General features: G+C 42.2%; 1 protein-coding gene across 5 annotated transcripts; it reads right to left on the reverse strand.

Annotated features, from left to right (window-relative positions):
* Nucleotides 1–882: 882 nt before the first annotated feature.
* yeats2 (YEATS domain containing 2) lies at nucleotides 883–21,010 on the reverse strand. 5 transcript variants are annotated; one of them, XM_054768555.1, is made up of 30 exons: nucleotides 20,844–21,010; nucleotides 20,330–20,438; nucleotides 20,124–20,221; nucleotides 19,851–19,943; nucleotides 18,329–18,562; nucleotides 15,213–15,331; nucleotides 14,179–14,340; nucleotides 12,282–12,393; nucleotides 12,113–12,157; nucleotides 11,871–12,039; nucleotides 11,541–11,777; nucleotides 11,043–11,210; nucleotides 9,011–9,102; nucleotides 8,001–8,189; nucleotides 7,713–7,941; nucleotides 7,480–7,638; nucleotides 6,761–6,885; nucleotides 6,262–6,408; nucleotides 5,993–6,175; nucleotides 5,175–5,529; nucleotides 4,978–5,112; nucleotides 4,648–4,770; nucleotides 3,975–4,113; nucleotides 3,742–3,818; nucleotides 3,548–3,627; nucleotides 2,248–2,452; nucleotides 1,845–2,080; nucleotides 1,623–1,697; nucleotides 1,393–1,466; nucleotides 883–1,185 (listed from the first exon to the last, which is right to left on the reverse strand). In XM_054768555.1, exons 2-30 carry the CDS (start codon nucleotides 20,427–20,429, stop codon nucleotides 1,077–1,079), a joined length of 4,269 nt encoding a protein of 1,422 aa, XP_054624530.1. In that variant the 5' UTR covers nucleotides 20,430–20,438; nucleotides 20,844–21,010; the 3' UTR covers nucleotides 883–1,076. The 5 variants fall into 5 exon arrangements, with proteins under 5 accessions (XP_054624530.1, XP_054624531.1, XP_054624534.1 ...); XM_054768556.1 differs by having other exon boundaries at nucleotides 20,330–20,452; XM_054768559.1 differs by lacking the exon at nucleotides 14,179–14,340.
* Between the last annotated feature and the right edge of the window lie 719 nt (nucleotides 21,011–21,729).

Consider the following 21,729-nt stretch of genomic DNA (forward strand, 5'->3'; position numbering starts at 1 on the left):
CTCTGAGCTACATGCCAATATTAGCACAACCATAGCCTCAATTTTGGAACACCACATTCACACCGTATATTTTGTCATTTAACGCAGTGGCACCACATGGGGTGGGAAGGTTACGACAATTCCAAGGACCCTGACTGACAGGGGCTTCAAAAATAAAGATGTGGTGATATACTGTAGCTGCCTAAGCAGGGCCCAATGTGATTTTTTTTTTTCTTCCTTCCATGGGGCCCAGAATTCCTGGCGGTGTTAGTTTCCCAAACTAGATGTGTTGGTATTAAAATAAGGAGCATTTAAGCATGACAAAATTTGACAGGACTTGGCTCACACCTTTTAGTGTTTATTACAAGAATATTGATGATTTTTTTTTTTGGTTTTCACTGAAACATGAAAATACATCATTGTCTATACACTAATTTGGCTTCAACATTCACTTCAGACCAACACTTGTGCAATAAAAACATACTGATCAACACAGTATCGGCCCACTACGCAGACATACGTGCACACACACACACACACACACACACACTGCTGTCAATATATGATCTTGGATAAAAAATATAACGGCATCTATTTCACATTGCTCATATACAGTGTGTACATGACAACATGACTGATATAAATACTGAGACTGGTGACAAGAATGCAAACAGTCATAAAAATATTTGTTATTATATTATTAACCTTTAGCTGACTGATTTTACGCCATCAGAATAACAAAACAGTTTGGAACGCAGCACATGAATAAAACCTGCACCAATTGCATGGTGATAATTATCCCCGCTGGGTATCACACAGGATGCTGATGATGGCAGAGCCGTGGTTACCATCGCAACAGCATCCCAGTAGTAGCCAAGGGGGCAGAACGATGAATAATAAGAATAGTGTGTTGTCAGTTTATGGTGATGAACTAGCAGGCTGTGTGACAGGAAACACTTCACTGTAAAAAAAAAATAAAAATAAAAAATAGGGTGATGAGGTAAGCAAGAGTGCTACTGTCCAAACAGTACTAGGAGCAGCAGCCCTTCAGCAAACAAGTTCATGACAGGACCTTCTGGTGGGAATGTGGAGTTTCTTCAGTTGTCCTTGGCCAGGAAACCCATGTGTGAGTTGGTGAGGAAGTCACAGGTGGGGATGCTACATATGGCTTGGTGGATGTTCATGGCTGTGATCTCTCTTGGAGCCCTGGAAAAAGCGTGACACGTGGGGAATATGACCTGGTGTGCGTGGGGTGGGACATTTTGGGGAACCAAGTGATGAAATAAAACAAAATGCATTTTCTTGTTTACTTTATATTTTATTAGTTGTATTTTTTTAACTGATGTGTTAAAAAAGGTGGAGTAATATGCATGTAGGCAGTAGGTTGAATGTTATAGAAAAATTTGGACTGACCTGTTCTGAGGGGATTTGGCGAAGGCTCCAGCCAGAGCTTCTCTTAGGATGTCACTGGCCAACTGCTCCGTTGCCTGCAGTGTACAAACACTTCAGAAAAAAACACCACACTCCTCTGCACAGCACAAGGTGAAATGTGCAGTTTTCTGAGCTGAGGGAATACTGCATAATTCATCTCCTCAGTCCAAGTTCACTGAAGGAATAAAGAGATAAAGTAAGATGATTCTGACCTTCAGAATCATGGCTTCAATCACCGGAGCAAAAACATTCTTCTCCACCTCCACTGGCTGGAAGGTGATCCCAATCTAAAGACAACAAAGTGTTCACGTAAGCCTTCTTATATTATGTTGGTTTCACTCAATAAATGCACTGTAACTGTTGAAGACAAAATTAGTCATGAAAGGCCTCATAGCAGAGAACAAATCAAATAATGTGCACAAAGTGCTCCTGACCTGCTGCGTTGCTTCACTGACAAACTGGGCTGACACGCAAGGCCCCAGAAAGAACTTGGGCTCCGTATCGGCCTCTTGCTCCTCCTCCTTAACCTTTAGTTTCTGGCACGGCGGCATCACGGTGACAATATCCACTATTTCATTGTCTGCCTCCTCCGGTTCCGTCTTGAGCAGAGCTTGCATCTGCTCCAGCCGTAGCATCAGCTCTTCACAGCTACTCAGGGTGGAGGGGCACTCTGTGGAAAGATTCCATTTGTGCATCTGTCACATCACTTCACAGGCTGCAACATCCCAGTCAGGCAGAAAAAAAAAACACTAAACTTCGTTCTTGCAAGCAAACACATCACTGAATACTGAGGATGCTGAGACAGTGTGCTACAAATACAAAGTAAAGCACACCCACCAGGCTCACTGTCAATCTGGGTGAGGATGTCCTCGATGGACTCGTCGTCATTCTTGCGTTGTGGTTCGGGGTCAGGCGGGGTGTAGCCCCTCTGCCGACACCACTGCACCACCTCTCTGGTCTTTGGGGGCGTCAGAGCCTGGAGGCGAGGCGAGTGATCCAACACGTTCTGGATGGCCCGCTTGACCGCTACCGCTCGTTGAAGCTATACAGAAACGTGTGTGTGTGTGTGTTACTGATTTTAAACTGCAGCCAGCATTATATTTGTCTCCAGTGTCATAAGGGTCGCGGGGGCATGCTGGAGCTTATCCCAGCTGACTTTGGGCGACAGGCGAGGTACACCCTGGACTGGTCGCCAGCCAATCGCAGGGCACATATAGACAAACAACCATTCACACTCACATTCATACCTATGGACAATTTAGAGTCATCAATTAACCTAACATGCATGTTTTTGGAATGTGGGAGGAAGCTGGAGTACCCGGAGAACATGCAAACTCCACACAGAAATGCCCAAGGGAGAATCGAACCCAGGTCTTCCCAATCTCAAGGCTGTTACTGTGTTGGCCACCGTGCGGCCCGTCATACAACTTCATGTAAAAAAAATCCCAACTATCCCTTTAACAAGACTTGCTTAGCTTTAAAAGGCATTTCATCTACAATTCGTCACCCTATTAAAATAATGGCCTAAGTCATATTTTCAAGTTTTTGGGAAAACACAAAAAAACGACTCAAGAGTTCTCAGAGAAGGACAGCTTTTACTGGACTGCTATATGGCATAAAGAGCATGATCCTTTCGACTAAGGATTTAGGTGATTTTACCAGAGATGGCCACCATTATGAAGAGATGATTTAGGCCAAAAACTAATTTTTGTCAAAAAAATTACTTGGGTCATTTTTTTTTTCTTTTTTAAATTAGGATGACAAATTTTAAGTTTCTTTCTTACCTGTGTAATGTGCTCCAAGTGCAGTTTGAGTAAATGTCAATATAAATATTCCCTTCTCAAAAACATTTTTAGAGGCTGCTTTAACGTATCAATGAAACCATTAAGAATAGATGAGAGCAGGCATCTGACCAGATAACAGTGAAAACATGAGGAAATCAGAAAGCTTGCTGACTCAGGTGTACAGCGCAAAACAAAAACATCTGCATATGATGGAACAGAAAAAGAAGACATTTTAAGTAGGTGCTGGCAACCTAAAATATGAGCTCATTCAAATACCCGCTTTACCAGAAAGTCAGCGTACTATATTATGCTGTTGTTCCATGCAGTGCTATTAGTGAGGGCAGATAACCCACCTCTGATGCCCTGCGCTTTCCAATATTCCAGGAATAATACTGTTCTGTTGAAGAGGCACAGAATGGATAGGAGTCTTCAGCTAAAGAAGAAACATAAAGTCAAAAACATATCAACTGCACTTGCAGTTTGTATTTTTCATAGCAAGTTAGTTTTCAATTAAAACCAATGGAAGGCAGTGAAAAGGTTCGCTTACACTTATCTGGCACAATGAGAGGGAACTTCTTCACCACAGCTGTCAGCAGCTGCATCATGGTCTCTATGTGCTCCGTGCTGGGAAGAGAGCAATTAATTATACGCTAATTAGCTGAGATAATCTGTCACATTCTCATTTATAAGCGACTGCTCAAGAAGCTTCTGCAGACAAATCACTTTTTTTCCCCCCCTTGTGTGTCGGTTAATATAACATAGAAAAGCAGCCATCCATACTTGATGAGGTCATGCGTAGGATGATCAGCGCCTTGTTCCTGCTTGACCATGGTAGCTGCAGAGGTAATGTGGAGGGGGGCAGTTGCCGGGGGTGAGGGACCAGCTGTGACAGCTGTGCCGGCACATGGCTCCGTCTTCACTGTGGCATGAGAAAATATGTCATTCGTTTCAATTAAGCCTACGTTATCTGGCTTGTTTGGAGATATAACATCACTATAAGTAGTTGTTTACAACTCTATATATGCTAGGGATGTGCAAAATATTCAATTTATTGAGTGTTAAGAATTTGCATGCAATTAATTGTTGATTAATAAGGTCTTGAAGAGTCAAAATGGAGTGTACTACTAGGCTGCAACCAGCAAATGTGCTGTTGATTTAGTCTCAGCTAGCTTGCTGCCTAAAGAACAATGACACTGACATGAAAAAAAGAGTGCAGAACATTCAAAGAGACAACAATTATCTGATGAATTAATTCAACTGCAAAATACAAACTGTTTCCAATACTGTGATTATGTACACACACACAACAGGGACTGGGAAGTATTTGTTTGCTATTACATGCAAATTACTGGGTCATCCTGACAACGGTAAATTATAAATAGAAGAAAAGGTGGTGGAATGACAGAGCACAGGGAACACTGGGAGGAAGCAGCGATGACCCCCTCTCACCCACCTTGTGCCAGAGGCAGGGCAAGAGAGGGGGAGGCGTGGCTCAAAGAACTTGGGGAGACTCCCGCTGCTCCAGGGTGAGTAGTTGTGGTGGGTAAGGAATGACAACAGGAGCCTTTAGACACCACTGTGTACACAAAAGGACACACAAACGATGGAAACAAACATGATTTACATTGAGGTGAAAAGTGAGAGGGAGGAAATAACATGCCTACTTGGACACCACAAAAACACATTCAGAGGTAAAGTCAAATTAAAGTAACAAATTTAGCAATTTTGAGCAACAAAGGACTTTTTACATCATGTGACTAATCCGAGATTACTGCAGCATTACCTTTGCCCACAGGCATGAGTATGGTCTGCAGCCCACCAGAGCCACTGGCCACCCCCAGCTGCTTGAGCTGGTTAGCTGGGATGGTCAAGACTGTCTGCTGTGAGTTGGAACCTCCAGAGTGGATTTTTAGCATGCCTAATGTAAGACATTTGATCAATTCAGCATTAGCTCATATGGTGAGGGTCTTTTAGCCTTACCTGATAGCGTTGCACCAGTCTTTCCTCCTGCTGCTAAGCCGCTGACGAGCGACGTACTACTGCTCTTGGATACACCGGCAACAGAGCCCATACTTGCACCCTTGGCTGTGCCGACCACAGGCATGGTGGTGATGCCTTTGGCGACAGTTACCGCAGCACCCGGTGAACCAACAACACTTTTGGCAGAAGAAGTAGCAGCACCTTTGACCAAGGTGGCCACAGCGGTCTTTGACATGGCACCGCCACTTGCTCCACCGGCAGCGCTGGCACTCTTAGCAGCACTGATCACGGCCGCTTGATTGGCTGCAACTAGGACAGAGTGGTGCTGGGAGGCAGACTTTCCACCATCAACAGCCTACATGGAACACAATACTCTGCAGTTAATTAAAAAAGCAAACAGATGCAACTTCAAGTTAAATAGCTGTCTGTTTACTCTCTGCAGTCTCTTCAATCTATTTGAATGGCACTCAATAGGGAGCTGACTTTCCTCAGTCTGGTCATGTTTGATGAGTTGATCATGTTTACTTGTGTCGTCTCTATGAATAAGCTTTGCAGACCAGGTCAGTGATTTCATTGAATGCACAAAGACAAAGCCTTTGTTCATTCACTTCTCGCAGATTTGATTATCAATGCCAAAAGATTATTTTTTTTCCCCAACTGACATGTTGAGTGATCCTTTTGGAGCAAAAGATTATTTTAGATAAATTAAGTTTCTTTAACACGTAGTATAATTTTTTTGCATTTTTAGAGGTACAATGATTGAATTTGGTATTGGTCTGGAGGCAGAATAAAGGAAACAACTTAAGTAAGAGACTAGCCTGTTGTTGCTGGATGGCAGCTGCAGCACTGACAGAGCTGGCGGTGGAGCTAGCAGCCGTGATGACTCCGCCTGTCATCCTCAATGTGGTCATCCCCGGCTTGGACAATTGGCCTGCCGCAGTCACCGTCTTAACAGAGCCGTCAGACAACTTCACTTGTGCACTCTGGGAGCCGCCCCCCACCTGACAAATGCAGTAACACAGACATGTAACACTACATTTCACAGTCACAACTGTATACAAAAAAATCCTGTCATCTTGCTTCCTACCTGAGCCAAAATGGCCGCCTTCTGACCCGCTGTGACACGGATGGCCTGCTGAGGAGCGGTTGCTGGAGATGACGTGGCATGTGCTGCCACACCAGAGCTCCCCTGCTTCCCCGAGCCCTGTGATGGCTGGCCCACAAGAAACGTGCCCTAAAAAATGGACAAGTGGTGCAAATCAGACAAAACTTCTGAATAAGGAGGCATTAATAACAGCAGATCTGAATTGTGTTACTATTCTCTATCATCAGCTCCTAAGAGTGATGCTCACTGAAAACAAAAGGTAGCACTGGTGTGGAGTAGTTTATTAAAAAAGATACTGCCTGCTGTTTTAAGCAATTACAAAGGTTGGACTACAACAACTGAGAAACAACTCTACATGAAATCACAATAAGTAAAGCAGGAATCATGTTCAAAATCAGCAAGAATCCCAGCAAGTGTGGATGCAAGGAACCATATCAAGTATTTAGCATATCGTTAAGGTTTGTATTATAATTCTACCCACCTGCGGAGTCTGTTTAAGGATGTAGGATGTGTAGGAGAGGTTGGAGGGCAAACTGCCAGATAAGGAAGAGGAGGATGTCTGAGAGCCCCCAGCACCCGCTGACGAGCTGCTCTGAGACTGTTGACCTAAATTAAGACAGCCGCAAGCACACCAGGCGCAAATCTGATCAAGAATTGTCCCCTTTTTTAACTTTTTAAATCAAAAACCATCTTATTCATTTGAGTCATTTCAAATCAATTTCAATACAATGACAGTGAATGTGTAAAGTGAGGCCTCTGGCTTAGAAAGGCAAAAAAAACAAAGATGACCCTTGAGTGACTCAAAGTCGAGAGAAGAACAAAGTTAACATCTACAGAAAGGCAGGGACTTATTTAATACAACAGCAGGCATGGAGGAAAATGTCAAGGCTTGAGGACAGAACTAACCTTGGATACTCATTGAATCGTAATACTTTGTATAAGGATTCACCAAAAAAAAAGCTGTACAAAACAAACTTTTTGTCATGCCCTTTGTGACAGCTTATGTGACAGTACATCTATTATCAATGAACACAATTATGCCTTCATAAAGATAAAGCAATGTCATGGAGCATAGCTTAAAAAAAAACAAAAAACATCATGGCTATATAGAATATGAGCAGCATGTCAATGACTTGAGATAGGTGACCATGGTTTTGCTGTAAAGCATAGAATTGATAAATAGAAGAAAACATGGTTCACCTGAACTAGAGGCTCGGAGGATGGCTCCCTGTGGGATGAGCAGCAGCTTGCCCTTCCCTGAGGGGTTCTTGCTGTTGGTGGTCAAGTAGAGCTTGGTGCCCGGAGGCAAATTGGCCAGATTAGCCAGGTTGTTTGCAGGCAGCTGAAGTGTAGCCATCACTGAGAGCAGAAAAATGATTTACACAAACAGAAAAATATAATCAATAAACATTGCAATTGGGCGAACGTCTGACCTCCAGTCTTGCCACTTAAACCGCCGCTTGCCTTGGCTGCAGCCTGCTGACCAGGGATGCCACTGGATCCACTGACAATGGCTTTTGTCACTCCCTGAGCCAAAACCTGCTTCCCACCCACCACCTTGGAGACAGAAGGGTTGCCCTTGGCGACCAAAATTTGCCCGCTGCTGATGGCCACTTGTTTCACTGCAGACTGGAGCGTTGAACTAACTGGAATGCCTAACATCTGGTAACAGGAAGAGCTTTTAACAACACACTTAACGGTAAGTTGTGAGATGGACTAACCTTGCTACTCGTGGCCCCTGAGGCTCCGCCCGCCTGTTTCTGGGCCGACATGGAGATCATGTGCCCTCCTTTGACTGGGACAAATTGATGTGCCGCTGTAGCAGCTGGTTGCTGTTGCGTGGTTACTGTAGAAGCCATCTGTTGCTGCTGCTGCGTTGAAACTTCTCCTGGCTCTTGCTTGATGATAACCTGTAAACAAATACATGCAGGAGGTCATTTAAATGCAGTGTCTAAAGACATTGCAATTTTAAATACAGGAAGAACGTTCTTCTAATTCATATTTAAAGATCAGCTAAATTAAGATTGTGCTGACTGGATACTACATGAGGATATAACGTTAACATTTAACATTTCCCTACAATGCATAACCTTCTGCATGCTACACTCCTCCATGCCCTTCCACTTCCTCCTTACTGTCATGATCCATGCCGAGCTCTTATCAAATGCACTTCTGCCACCTTGTGGTCGTTTTTACGGCTTAAAACTGCTTGAAAAGTGACTTCTTTATTGTGCACTTGCGTCAATACCTCTTTTTGACTCTCGTGCAAAAAAATGTAAAAGACGTATAAATATGTCTTTGGGAGCGAGCGTACGGGTTTAAAAAAACAACATAGAAATACGTCTTTGGTATTGAATGAGTTAAATGTATCCTCTGCCTACCATAACAGATGTCAAGTTACCACTGCAAAATCTGATCTCATGACAAGTGTTGCTGGACTAAAACAGGAATTTAAGGGGAAGCATATGCCATTTTTTGTGGACGCTGATTCTATAGTGAAATCACACAGACGGCTTAACTGTCTCTGGGAAAAAACACTCCCTCTCCCATCCTCACACTGATGTCCTACATAAAAAGCTTGCCAAGGCACTCACAACTGCTGAGGATAGAACCTCGCCTGCTATTAATACCACATCGCTTTGTTAAAAGAACAGTTATGACAACAAAAAGACTACCTGTTAAAATGTTTTTGGTCACACGTCATTCTTAACAGGATCAATACTCGACTCACTTTCATTCCCGATGAGAGGAAGGTACCAGTGTGAATTTTAGGGGCTGGTGAGCGACATCCCTGAGCAGCAGACTGTTTGGCTGAGGGGCTTCCTGCAGAGACATTTCCACACAAACACAGGAGGTCATGGAAGAGAAGACAAAGAATGCAGTTAAAGTGCTTAAACGTTTTGCAAGCATTATATCTTCCTGTGGTGTGTACGTAAGCAACTGCGAATATAACATGCACACACACTAGTTATGTTTGTTGTCAGTTTAGCTACTAACGTGAGCTACCACTGAATGTACAGTATAGCCTATCATAACAACATGAATGTAAATTGTTTATCGCCTCTCTGAGACTGCTTTTGTGTGACTGGATGCACTATGGAAACCTACGTACATAGGCCAAACAGTTTATTTTTTTTTTTAAAGCTGAAATCGTAATTGTTAAAAATAGTTGTCTTCTGTACAGTAAATCACTATTTTTAACATATGCTAGCTATTCGAGCGACAGCGGCTCAGGTAACGTAGGTCGTCCAGAAATCGGTAGGTTGGTGGTTCGACCTCTGTCACTGTTGTGTCCTTGGGCAAAATACTTTAACCTCCTTGCCTCCAGTGGTGACCACACTGGTGAATATGAATGAATGTTTGGTGGTGGTCTGAGAGGCGGTAGGCGAGAACTAGTTGCCAAGTTTCCATCAGTATACCCCAGTGCAGCTGCAGATACAGATGTAGATTACCACCACCAGTGTGTGACTGAGGAGTGAAGGAATAATAGGTTCACTGTGAAGCGCTCTGGGTACTAGGGATGTCCCGATCCAATCTTCAGGATCGGGATCGGCTGCCGAGCGACTGTATTTTGAAGATAATATAAATCGGCTTCCACCACGAGATCGGGCCGATCTGGTTGCCATATAACGTTCGTAAATCTAGGCCTCACTCCAACATCGTAGGTGCGGTAATGCGCCTCAAAGCTGGTTGCCACTCGACTGCCGCAACACATTTCCCTGAGAAAACGCAACACCATCATGCAAACATGTCCACGGTGTACTGTGGTACCGTTATACCGTTGGATATTCGGCTCTGTAGCTACAGCGGTAGTTTCCCCTCACCATGCCCGGACTGCTGTGTCATGGTGCAGGGAGCTCGCACGGGACGTACCATTGTAACCGCTGGTTGTTTATACTCGGGACCGTCAATAAATTACTATTGCATTCAAGAGAGTTTGCTGTGTAATAAAAAAGAAAATTCAGCAATACTTTGGGGGTGCATTATTTCTAATGCTTTGAAGAGCTATTTTCATTAACATAATGAATTCCACAAATTCATGTGTGTAACACAAGTATATAATAATAATAATAATAATAATCATAATAATAATGATTTAAATCCGATAGAGAACATTTGGGGATGGATGGCAAGTAAAGTTTATAAAAATGGCCAGTTGATGCCCTTCATGAAGCCATCTTCACCACTTGGAGCAATGTTCCCACTAGCCTCCTGGAAACACTCGCATCAAGCATGCACAAGCATGTTGAGTAGGTGTTAAAGGACTTATACCCACATCAGCCTCACAGAGTTTGAGGAGAAAAAAAACGCAACGCATCTTGGAGAGATGATTTTCAACTATTAGGTGAGGTTGGTGGGCACATATAGTGCTTGAACTAACTGGCAGGAATCTATCAGCTGAAAACAGCACATCTTGTCTGCAGGTGATGGATGTTAGGTATGAATCAGATTTTCTTCTAATATGACCATGAAATGCAGGAGCTCTGTCACCATAGTAACCTACCATCAAGGAGCGTCACACTTGCGGTATGGACAGAACGAGGCAACAAACACAAAGGTGAGAGTCTAAATTACACGTATGCTTTAAAAAAATAAAAAAAATAAAAAAAAACAGGAATAGGTAACATGCTTTAAAATATATTATTTTCAGCCATTTTTAACTGTCTTATGTGGGCAGCTCAGACATTTCGCTGCAGGTTCACTTCCGATTTGAAGCACTGATGCTTTTATTCACAGCAAGTAGGGAATGAATGTAGGCGTACCTGCGGAGGCGGTAAACGAGGATGCCACGCCAGTCACTTGGCCCGGCTTGTCAACGATGACATAAGGGTTGTTGAGCACCGAAGACGAGCTCTGTTTGCTGTGGACAGGCGTGGATGTGGTAGGTGTGCGAGGCAGCGGTGAGTGGCTTGGCGTGGAGATCGGAGAACCTGTGTGTGGTGAGAAAGTGAAAGGGTTGCTTTCTGTAAAATAAACTTGGTGAGGTAAAGGTATTCGACAACAAAAACAAAAATGATAATCCACTTGTTGAGGCAGTGGCTCTCAATTATTTTCTGTCATGCCCCCACTGGGGGACAGAAATGTTAACGCACCACCCAAATCTGGGTGGTGCTATTTATTTATCTGTACCATACAAACTGAAATCGAAATCTCCTCCCCATTTGGGAAGCACTGTGTTAAGGTAATAGCTATCTAGTCATCTGAAGCACAAGAGCACAAGCAAGAGCGGCATTCACTGCACAGTAGGTGGAGACATATACCTGAGACAATTTTGCAGCTCATCGTTATAGGTTGGAACGACTTCCCAGGAGACTCAGCAGGGCTTGGTGGCTGCCCTTGAGGAACAATTTTGCAGCTTCCTGTGATGGGCTGGAAGGCAGAGTTTCCATGGGAACCCAGAGTGATCCTGTCACTAGCTTTAGGTCGCGTCGGCGTGCGTTCACCTGCAGTGAGGCCTGCGCTATGACATCCTGCAGACCTCTCTGCTTTGACTAAACCTGAAACAAGTTAAAAACTATTACCCTTTCTACGAGGATCCTTTGTAAAATATCATCTTGAATTAAACTGCACAAACATTAATTCATGCATACCTTTCTCTAAATTGGAATTATACAAGCTGGGCGAACTGGAGCGTCCGCAAGTCTGAGGCGCCGACATGACTGCCATCGGGCTGTTGGCTCTGTGTGTCACCTTGGAGGAAGATGGCTGCAAGACGTAATCCTCACAAAGAGAATTCCGATGGAGCTCTACATCCACCACCTTGAAAAAATTATAACCGGTAAAGTTCTTAGTAGTTAGACTAGGGGAGTAAAAAAAAAAAAGTAACACTTACAGTCTCAGCCCCCAGTGTTTGCAGCCCAGTGTATGTTCTGTCAAGCTGCAAGGAAAAAAGGCGTTTAAAAGCAGTATTTCATAATCTGGGTGATATAAACAGTATAGTTTGTGATTTAAAGTTGTGTGGAAAAACTTGTTTGTTTGAAAAGTTGAAAAGTATGTCTGACCTTCAGCTGATGGATGATGTCAATACGTTTGTTGCGAGGGTCTTTGAAATGAATCTGGATCCTTACAGGAAACTCCCCCCACCCACGACGAGTTAAATGAAAGGGAGGCTCACTGAAAACAGATACAAAAAACCCAGTATCATCATTAAAAGGTGCACATCTGCAAGAAAGCATTTGTATAGAGGATGCAATGAATTTGTAGAAAAATACTCAGCGTCTCCCTGTGTGAAACTTAAGTACGTGCATTTTTTGTGGAAGTTAAATCATCTCGGCATGAGTGTCAGGAAGGGGCAAACACTTTAAAGACGGATCACGGCATATGAAAAAAAACAGGGCCAGACATGGAGAATATGTGCCTTTCCCACAGCGACACAAGTACCTTGTCAGCTGAACAGCCAGAGAGGCCAGAGAGATTTTGACTGCTGACATACAAAATAGGTCATTTATTAAAAAGCCACAGGCAAACTTAAATCCTGGGTCATTTTTTTGTTTGTTTTAACAAAATAAAAAACTGATTAGAAAGCACAGGAGTGCCATCGTGTGTCAGGATAGAATATAGCAGCATTAGATTAATTCCCACTAGAGTGATTGCTTTTGTATCATTGGTTAAAAAAAAAAAAAAAAAAAGACAATTTCCTTTTAAAAGTTACATTTCTCAGCCAAGCTCTGCAGCAAAACAAAACATGTGACAGACACATGACAAACTTTGGGTTAGTGCTTATCAAACAAACAAGGAGGGCTGAGGAAGTACGCTACTCATGGAGGACTCAAGTTTTATATGACGAAGGATTAACGTGACCTTTTGTCTTCTAAAATAAGTAAAGCTTTCTCTTGCATGACTCACTGTTCTCCATTTGGAACTTTTAAGGGGTAGTGCGCTAACCTTCGGGACATATGCAGCACACACATGAATGAGAGTACTGTACTTATTTTACATATCTGTCCACTGGTGAATCACATCAAAGGGTCTGTGTGAATGTGGAGATTTTCTTCTGCGTGGGATATAAGAGAGCAGTTTATTTTAGATGAAGTGTGCAACACAACAGTGATTTGGGCTGAGACGTGTCCTAAATATTGTACTATAAACTTGGATTACTTCCTGCTTCCCAGCATGCTTTACGGCACTGCTTCGTAAGTAGTTCTTAATATTATGTGTTTAATGTTATCCAAGTTGTTTATCATTGCATGTATTATTAGTAGTTCCTCCATGTGTGTGGGTGTGTGCGCGCGCACACGCGCTTATCTCTTGGTGTTAAGTTTGCTGTGCTTTATCTTTCATTGCCATCTGCCATTTCCATTGTGTGTAAGGTCAATGTTAGTTCAACTTTGACAGCAGCCTGCCCAGATAAAGAGCAACTTCCTACAAGCATGCTGAAGTGCCTCTGACTGTCCCTTGTGTGACGCAATATCGCCACAATATGGATGTTTTTTTCTAGGCAACTGTGTGGTGTGTACACTCTAGGTGTGCCCACGTTTAGTCATACTGAGCTGAGTCATTGTGTGACATCACAGACTCCAACCTTTATGGACTTTATGTTCCATTTGTAAGGGATAACAAACATCACGTGGCGAGTCACAAATGGGATAACTTTTAATCTAACGATTAAATTTTTTTGCTGATTTAGTGTTTTTACACACACACACACACACACACACACCAGTTTTTCCTGAAATGAACAACAGACTAAACAAGCTGCTTGTTTTCCTACTTTTAGTGTAGCGGAAAGAGGTGGGGCAAATTAATGGCTTAGAATAATAATTAAAGGTTGGAAGTAAACACTGTATGTCTACAGGCAACACAAGAGTGTAACCAAAAACATTGATTGAAACACGTTTGTCTCGGCGTCCCTGAATGCTGCCCAAGGCAACTGCTTGAAAACTGCTGATTGGCACTAACCTGACTTCGACCAGGTCGTTAGGTTTGTAGCTGGGGTGCAAGAAGAACCAAACTTTCTTGACAAAGTGGTCAATAGTGGGCTCCTTTCGGGAGCCCCTGACGTACACCATCCACTTATGAGTCGACTGGTCATTCTCTTCACGCTTATCTGGAGGGATGTACCTGGCAGCGGAGGAGAAACAGGCTTCTTTAGGTAGCTGAATTGATACTTTTTTCAAACGTGAGCTTTTCCAGTGCACTAAAGCTGTGGTAAATAAAAGTATACTTGCTCCAATTTATGCCTCCATTCAACTAACTGCCAGGTCTCCTTACAGCCGGGGGCTCTAGCACCTGGTTAAAAAACATTGGCTGTGGCTGTAGGCAACCTAATAATATACTATATATATATATATTATTTACTAACTCCACAGCAGGAGCTGCATTTGATCATGATCATCTTTCCTCTGCCTGCGCTTTAAAATGTTGGTAGTGAAAATGCGTGTTACACTTGTTGTACCGTTTACAATAACCGCATCAGTGGTATTAATGCAGATTGCGCAGTTTGCCCCTTGGCACTATTAAAACATTGTTTTAGTTGTTGCTTTGTTGTGTTTATATACTTGTTAATAAATGACCATGCGGTCAAAGAGAGCCGTGTTTTCCTTTCAACGTTCTCATGTACTCAAAAAGCCCCAACCAATCGACCTACCTACAGTTATGTCCAAAATTGTTCACACCCTTGAAAGTTTCTCAATTAAAAGGATTTTTGTAAACTCTGTTGGATGGGTATCTTTACGATGGAAAAGACAGCTCACTTTTTGAATAGAGCGAGACATGGTTAGAAGACATATATTCAGAGTGTGTAGGTGTAATGGATGACATCACCACCACGTGACTGACACGCTACTGAAAGAATACACATGCTTGAGGATGCACATGAGAAGTCATTAAAACTTGTGAAACATGATGAAATAAGGTGAAACTGTGAAGTCAAACAACGCAAAAGGTCATCCTGACAGGAAATAACATTGTGAGCTTGGTGAAGTCTCACATACTTAGACACATTGCCCACAACGATTGTCTTTTTTGCATAGAGTCGGGATGCCTCGTCTCCTGTGGTGTGGTAGATCACCCTCTGCTCATTTCCCATGGCCACAGGAACACCAAATGTGTCCTACAAGTACCAATAGAAAAACATGTTAAAATTGGCAGTTTTCTGCTGTTAACAAATTGACAGCAAATGTAAAGCGTGAAGTCAACGTTCCACTACAGTCCTGCAAGAGGTTGATGATAGGCAAGCAAACCAATAGATTGATTGTTTCATTCTTATAAAAGCAGAAAAAGGATTTTGTACAGATGTACAGTGTGCTTCTATTTATTTATTTATTTATTTCTATCATATCATATCAAACACTTCCGTATGAATTATTTAAGGCTGTCATAAATAGCACATTAACTAATTCATTTAATTAAATACGTTAATTTTTTTAGCATAATTAACACATACGCATCATGGCAAGCCACGGCTCTCTGTTATGACGACAGACGGCGGCACAGTGTAGCTCCCCACAGATTATTCTGACTTGAACACATCAACAGCAGTGCAATTCACACCACCATATACAGACCCTTTCGAAAAAATTTGAATGTCATGGAAAAGTTGTTTAATTTCCATAATTCCATTCAAAAAGTTAAACTTTCATAGATTATAGATTCAGGGCCCACAATTTAAACGATTTCAAGTATTTATTTGTTTATTTTTACATAATTTGGGCTTCCGGCTCATTAAACCCATTAAAACAGGAATTCAAAAAATGTGAATACTGTGAAGAAATCAGCCCAAATTTTGCAGGGAATGAATGTTTTAAACTGAGTGTCACACACTAATCATCTACTAAAGTCAAATCACCTGCACAGGCTTCCCCAGGTGTCATTAAATTGCTTCAGTTTGGTTCAATTGTCTCAGTTCGGTTCAATACGGGGAAGACTGCAGACATGACAACTGGCCAGAAGACCATCATTGATACCCTCCATAGGATGGGTAAGCCACAAAAGTTTATAGCTAAGGAGGCTGGTTGTTCACAGAGTGCTGTGTCCAAGCATATTAATGGAAAGTCTACAGGAAGGGCAAAATGTGGCAGGAGAAGATGCACCAGCAAAAGAGATGACCATGGGCTTCAGCGGATTATCAAACAGGGAAGATTCAAGAATCTGGCAGAGATCCAGAAAGAGTGGAATGAGGCGGGAGTCACAGCTTCAAAAACCACCACATTCAGACGCATCCGGGAGATGGGCTACAACTGTCGGGTTCCTCGGGTCAAGCCACTTCTGAACCTGAGCCAACGTAGGAAGCGTCTCCACTGGACCAAGGAGAAGAAGGACTGGACTGTTGGCCAGTGGTCCAAGGTCCTCTTTTCCGATGAAAGTAAAGTGTGCCTTTCATTTGGGAATCAAGGTCCAAGGGTTTGGAGGAAGACGGGTGAGGAACAGAACCCAAGCTGCCTGAGGTCCAGTGTGAAATATCCACAGTCCGTCATGATTTGGGGTGCAATGTCCGGTGCAGGTGTTGGTAAACTCTGCTTTCTTAAATCCAAGGTCACCACAACAGTCTACCAGAATGTTTTAGAGGACTTCATATTCCTTCTGCTGAGGATCTGTATGGAGATGCAGATTTCATCTTCCAGCAGGACCTGGCCCCTGCCCATACCACCAGAAGCACCAAAACCTGGTTTGATGCCCATGCCATCACAGTGCTTGACTGGCCAGCCAACTCACCGGACCTAAACCCCATTGAGAATCTATGGGGTATTCTCAAGACAAAAATGAGGGGCACCAGACCCAACAACAAAGAAGAGCTGACAGCAAGCATCAAGGAAATCTGGGCTTCCATAACTCCCAGGCAATGCCACAGCCTGATTGCTTCAATGCCACGTGGCATCGAGGCAGTGATTAAGGCAAAGGGAATCCCAACCAAGTATTGAAGATTGACATATCGTTTTGAAAGTACCATATTTTGATTTTGATGTGATCCTAATTTCTTTCTCTTTTTTTCCTGCAAAAACTGAGAAGTAAATGGTGATTTCTTCACAGTATTCTAATTTTTTGAATTCCTGTTTTCATGGGTTTTATGAGCTGGAAGCCCAAATTACGTAAAAATAAACAAACACTTGAAATCGTTTAAATTGTGGGCCCTGAATCTATAATCTATGAAAGTTTAACTTTTTGAATGGAATTATGGAAATTAAACAACTTTTCCATGACATTCTAATTTTTTTGGAAAAGGTCTGTATGTATCTCCAACACCAAGCAACACTAGTTCATTTGTCATTGCAACAACACTTCCTCACTGTCACTAGACTGACCGCAAGATGCATTCACAGACACTCCGAACATCACAGCAACGTCTTTACTATGCATGTATGTGTGGTCTAAATAAACGAAAATGCAAAGAAAAAAAAATTGGATATTCTTATCACTCACTTTGTAACTCTTAATGCGGAAGTACAATTTGCTGCATTGAAGTGTGCTTGGAAATCCCAGAAAAAATTCACTCAAAACATGTTAATTCAGCTTAAATTATGTGTTGTCTTTGAATGCAACTCCTCACTGCTCATAACAACACAGTTAAAGACTGACTGAAATATTCTAGAAACCAGTGTTAGGTAAATATAGATTTTCAGACGTGTGCCATCTCTTAACTTGATTTAAATTTTCAATTAATTTGGTACTGTTAATATATACATATAATCCTGCCCTTTCATTTATCTTTCAATAAAATACAGTAAAGTATTATGTCTGAAACATTGGCATGTTTCAGACATAATAATCAAGATTAATACATTTGAAAACTGTGATGAATCTGATAAAAAATGTTCATCATTTGACGGCCCTAGAATTGATGATGTAATGTTATATATTACTTAGATATTTTAATGTTATTGTATCTTACTCTTAATCCTTTTAATATGAGTTACTGGCCTGAAATAAAAAAAAATACCACAAAATATATATATTTTTTAAATGCTTAAAAAAAAAAAAATCATGTTCCATAAATACTTTCCTAAATTTAAATTTGCAATGAGATTTTTTTTTCCAGGTACGTCCTATTCAAGCTTGTCTTATATTCATTAATACCCCAAATTCTGCCTTGCTCAAGCTTAGCTAGACCCACCTTGCCAGTGTTGCGTCCAGGTCTTCGTTCCTGCCTACTGCTGCTCTCCTCCCGCCATGCCCCCTCAACATCCTTGTCAGTGCCATCTCCATGCTGCGACAGGGACTCGGACTCCGACTGGGCCAGGGAAGGCGTCTCCGAGCCCTGGTTGAGAGGGGAGGAGGAACGCGACGGCGATTCTAGGAATCGTCGGATAGCTGGATGGTTCAACACCGCGGGGTCACTCTTGGAGGGCTGTAGAAGCACAGTAAAATTGGGAAAAAACATCCATCCATTTTTTTTATACTGCTTGTCGTCATTAGGGTGACAAATGAACTTGAGCCTTTTCCAGCTGACTTTGGGTGAGAGGCATGGTACACCCTGGCTTGATCACCCGTCAACCACAGGGCACATACTGTACATGTACTCCTGATCAAAATCTTAAGACCAGTTGAAAAATTGCTAAAATTTGCATTTTGCACATTTGGATCTTAATGAGGTTTTAAGTAGAGCTACAATATGCAAAAACAAGAAGGGGGAGTGACATAAATAGGCCGTTTGACGACCCTGGACCACCTGATGTTAGAAGCCATATGGACCGTCAAGGATACATTTTTACTCATTAGAGAATAAAACTTTTTTCTACCTTTTATTGTCCCAGTTTTGATGCTCCCTGGCAAAGTTTAAACAGGCAGTTTTGTGGCGTTGAAGGAGACGAGGTCTTTGAATTCGTTTTTTAAACCGTTTTTCGGCAGATGCCGTCTGATGGTTATTGCGCTGCAGTCGGCACCAGTAAGGGCCTTAATTTGAGTCGAAGACCGCTCTGTGTCTTGATGGACAGCCAATCGGATCCTCCGGCTCAGCGCAGGCGTGATTTTTTTGGGTCTACCACTTGACTTTTTGTTCTTTCAAAAAATGTAGAATGACTGATTTACTGCACCCAACCTCAGCAGCAATGGCACGCTGCGAGAGGCCTTGCTTATGCTGCTCGACAATCCGACCACGTTCAAAAAGAGAAAGCTTCTTAGCTTTAGCCATCAGGAGGGCATGACAGTGTGAATGCCTGACAGAAAATGAAAATTTAGAGCAGATTTTGGCTTTTATAGCCTGTGGTCTTAAACTTTTGATCAGCTGATAAACAGCCTATTTCAGTTTAATTGTTGTTTGCAATAAATTATTTTTTCAAAATGCTTTTTGTGTCAGTCCCCCTTCTTGTTTTTGCATATTGTAGCTCTACTTAAAACCGCATTAAGATCCAAATGTGCAAAATGCAAATTCTAGCAATTTTTCAACTGGTCTTAAGATTTTGATCAGGAGTGTACAGACATACAACCACTTACACTCAAACTGCCATTTATGGGCAATGGAGAGTCTCTAATTAGTGTAACATGCATTTTTTGGGGATGTAGAAGGAACCCGAGTACTTCAGAAAGATTTTTCAAAGATTGAAACTGTATCTCCTGAAGGGGTGAGACATGCTGCACTACTCCACTGTGCTGCTCTAAAACACTAACTTTAGAAAATAATAAAAAGTGGTAATTACCTCCTGGAGTTTTGTCAGCCCAGCATTTGCATAGTAATTGGCCACAATGCATGCTCGCAATTTGTCCATCATCCTTCTGGCTTCATTGAGTCGCTAAGAAACAACCCAAAGTGTTAAGCATAAACTTGACAAGGTTACATTGAAGTACTTCATGTTTACACTTGCTCTAATGTCCGAAAAAAAGAGTAGGACGAAGCAGAGTTTACTTAATAAGCTTTGTAGGAACATTTTTGAGTTTCACAAATTAAACAAAAGGTAGACTGTATGCTTTACCTGACTGATAATATCTATCTCATGTTCTTTGTTCTTTATCTCCAAAGAGAACTGCTCAGTAATGATGGCTTCTATCTTCTGTACTGTTGCATGTCGGGCTGTTTGAAAGAAATATTTAATACAAGTAAACAACATCGTGATAGAATATGATACTATGCATGATGCATGACAGGTGCACACTGTGTGCATTCAATGGACTAACTTACCACTTAATTCTGCTGCTTTGTTTCGCTTACTATTTTGGATTAATGAAATATCCTCATAGTCAGGATCACCGTCCTCTATTTTCCTTTTGACCCCCGACATGTTTTTCTCCTGCAAAAGAGAAACTGGAGGTGCTAATTGAATTAAAACATACAGTGCAAGCGCCTCACTATACCGTAGTGGCGATGCATAGCATTGAACTAACCGGCTAGCAAAGGTGCTGCAACACAGCGCTAATGCTAACTAGCTTACTGCTTGCGCGAGTGTGGGTGCACTGATTGGCACCTGTCACTCTAACACATAAATTGAAAAAACGAAGCCATTTCAATGAAGCGTACTTAAAGCCACACAGTCAGCGTTGCCGTATAATACACTTTTATGTCTCACAGCCTCAGTAGTCAAGCAAAGATTGTGGTCGTTTGTACAGCCGGTAGCACGAGCCATGCTAGCAGGCTAGTTGAACGTTAGCACGCGTTTTCGAACACAAACGTGATGCATTTTGAAACACAAACTTACGAGGAAAAGCCCTGGCGTGTGAAGAAACGACCCTTTGTAGTAGTCTAGTTATATTTCAGTGGGAACAGGTCCGCTTGAGTGATACACTCTGCATATCTCACACTCGTGTTTGGTTAAATTGCTAAATCTCTATGTGGGCAAGGAAGCTAAATTGTGGCTAGCTTACCGTGAAGTTCACGAGAATGGCCGCTCAGAGTCGCTATTGTGAAAGCTGTTTACAACAGGTTGACTACGGATGGCTGGATGGATATTGGTAACCTGCAGTCATTACCAAAAATTCAAAAAAGGAATAATAGCATAAAATACTAATAATAGTCCATTAAAATGTATTATAAACGTATTTTTGTATGATTAATTTTTTTTAGCATTTTCGCTGTAATTGCACATTTCCTGATCAAATACAGGACAGACGAGGCTGCTGCGTGCTCAGCCGTGCACCACACTGAGTGCATTGAATGGCGGATGGCGCGTGCCTATTTCTGTTGGTCATCAATACAATGTTTGCAGAAACATTTTATTTTACTCCATAACTTTCTACAGCCTGTGAAATGTCTTCAGTGTATGTGTAACATCCCTATTCTTGCTATTTGAACAATAAAATACAGAGAAATGTCACATGAGAAGGCGCTGCAGTACCCTCCTCATCCTGAAGGGCGAGCGAGTGAGTGAGCTGGAAGGTGCTTGTCACTGCCGTCCTTTCATAGAGAGGCAAAGCCAGCATTTTTTTTTTTTGACAGCACCTCAGAGAACAGCTGTTTAGCAGTGACGTGCTAAACCATGGCTGGTGAGGCAACGACTCCTTTGTAGTTTTTTATGTTACTACAAGTTGCTCATTAAGAGGATAACAAGAAAAAGAGAGAATAATTCACTTTGGTTAAAAAATGTT

Source organism: Dunckerocampus dactyliophorus, chromosome 2, assembly GCF_027744805.1.
Source record: "Dunckerocampus dactyliophorus isolate RoL2022-P2 chromosome 2, RoL_Ddac_1.1, whole genome shotgun sequence".
Lineage (NCBI taxonomy): Eukaryota > Metazoa > Chordata > Actinopteri > Syngnathiformes > Syngnathidae > Dunckerocampus > Dunckerocampus dactyliophorus.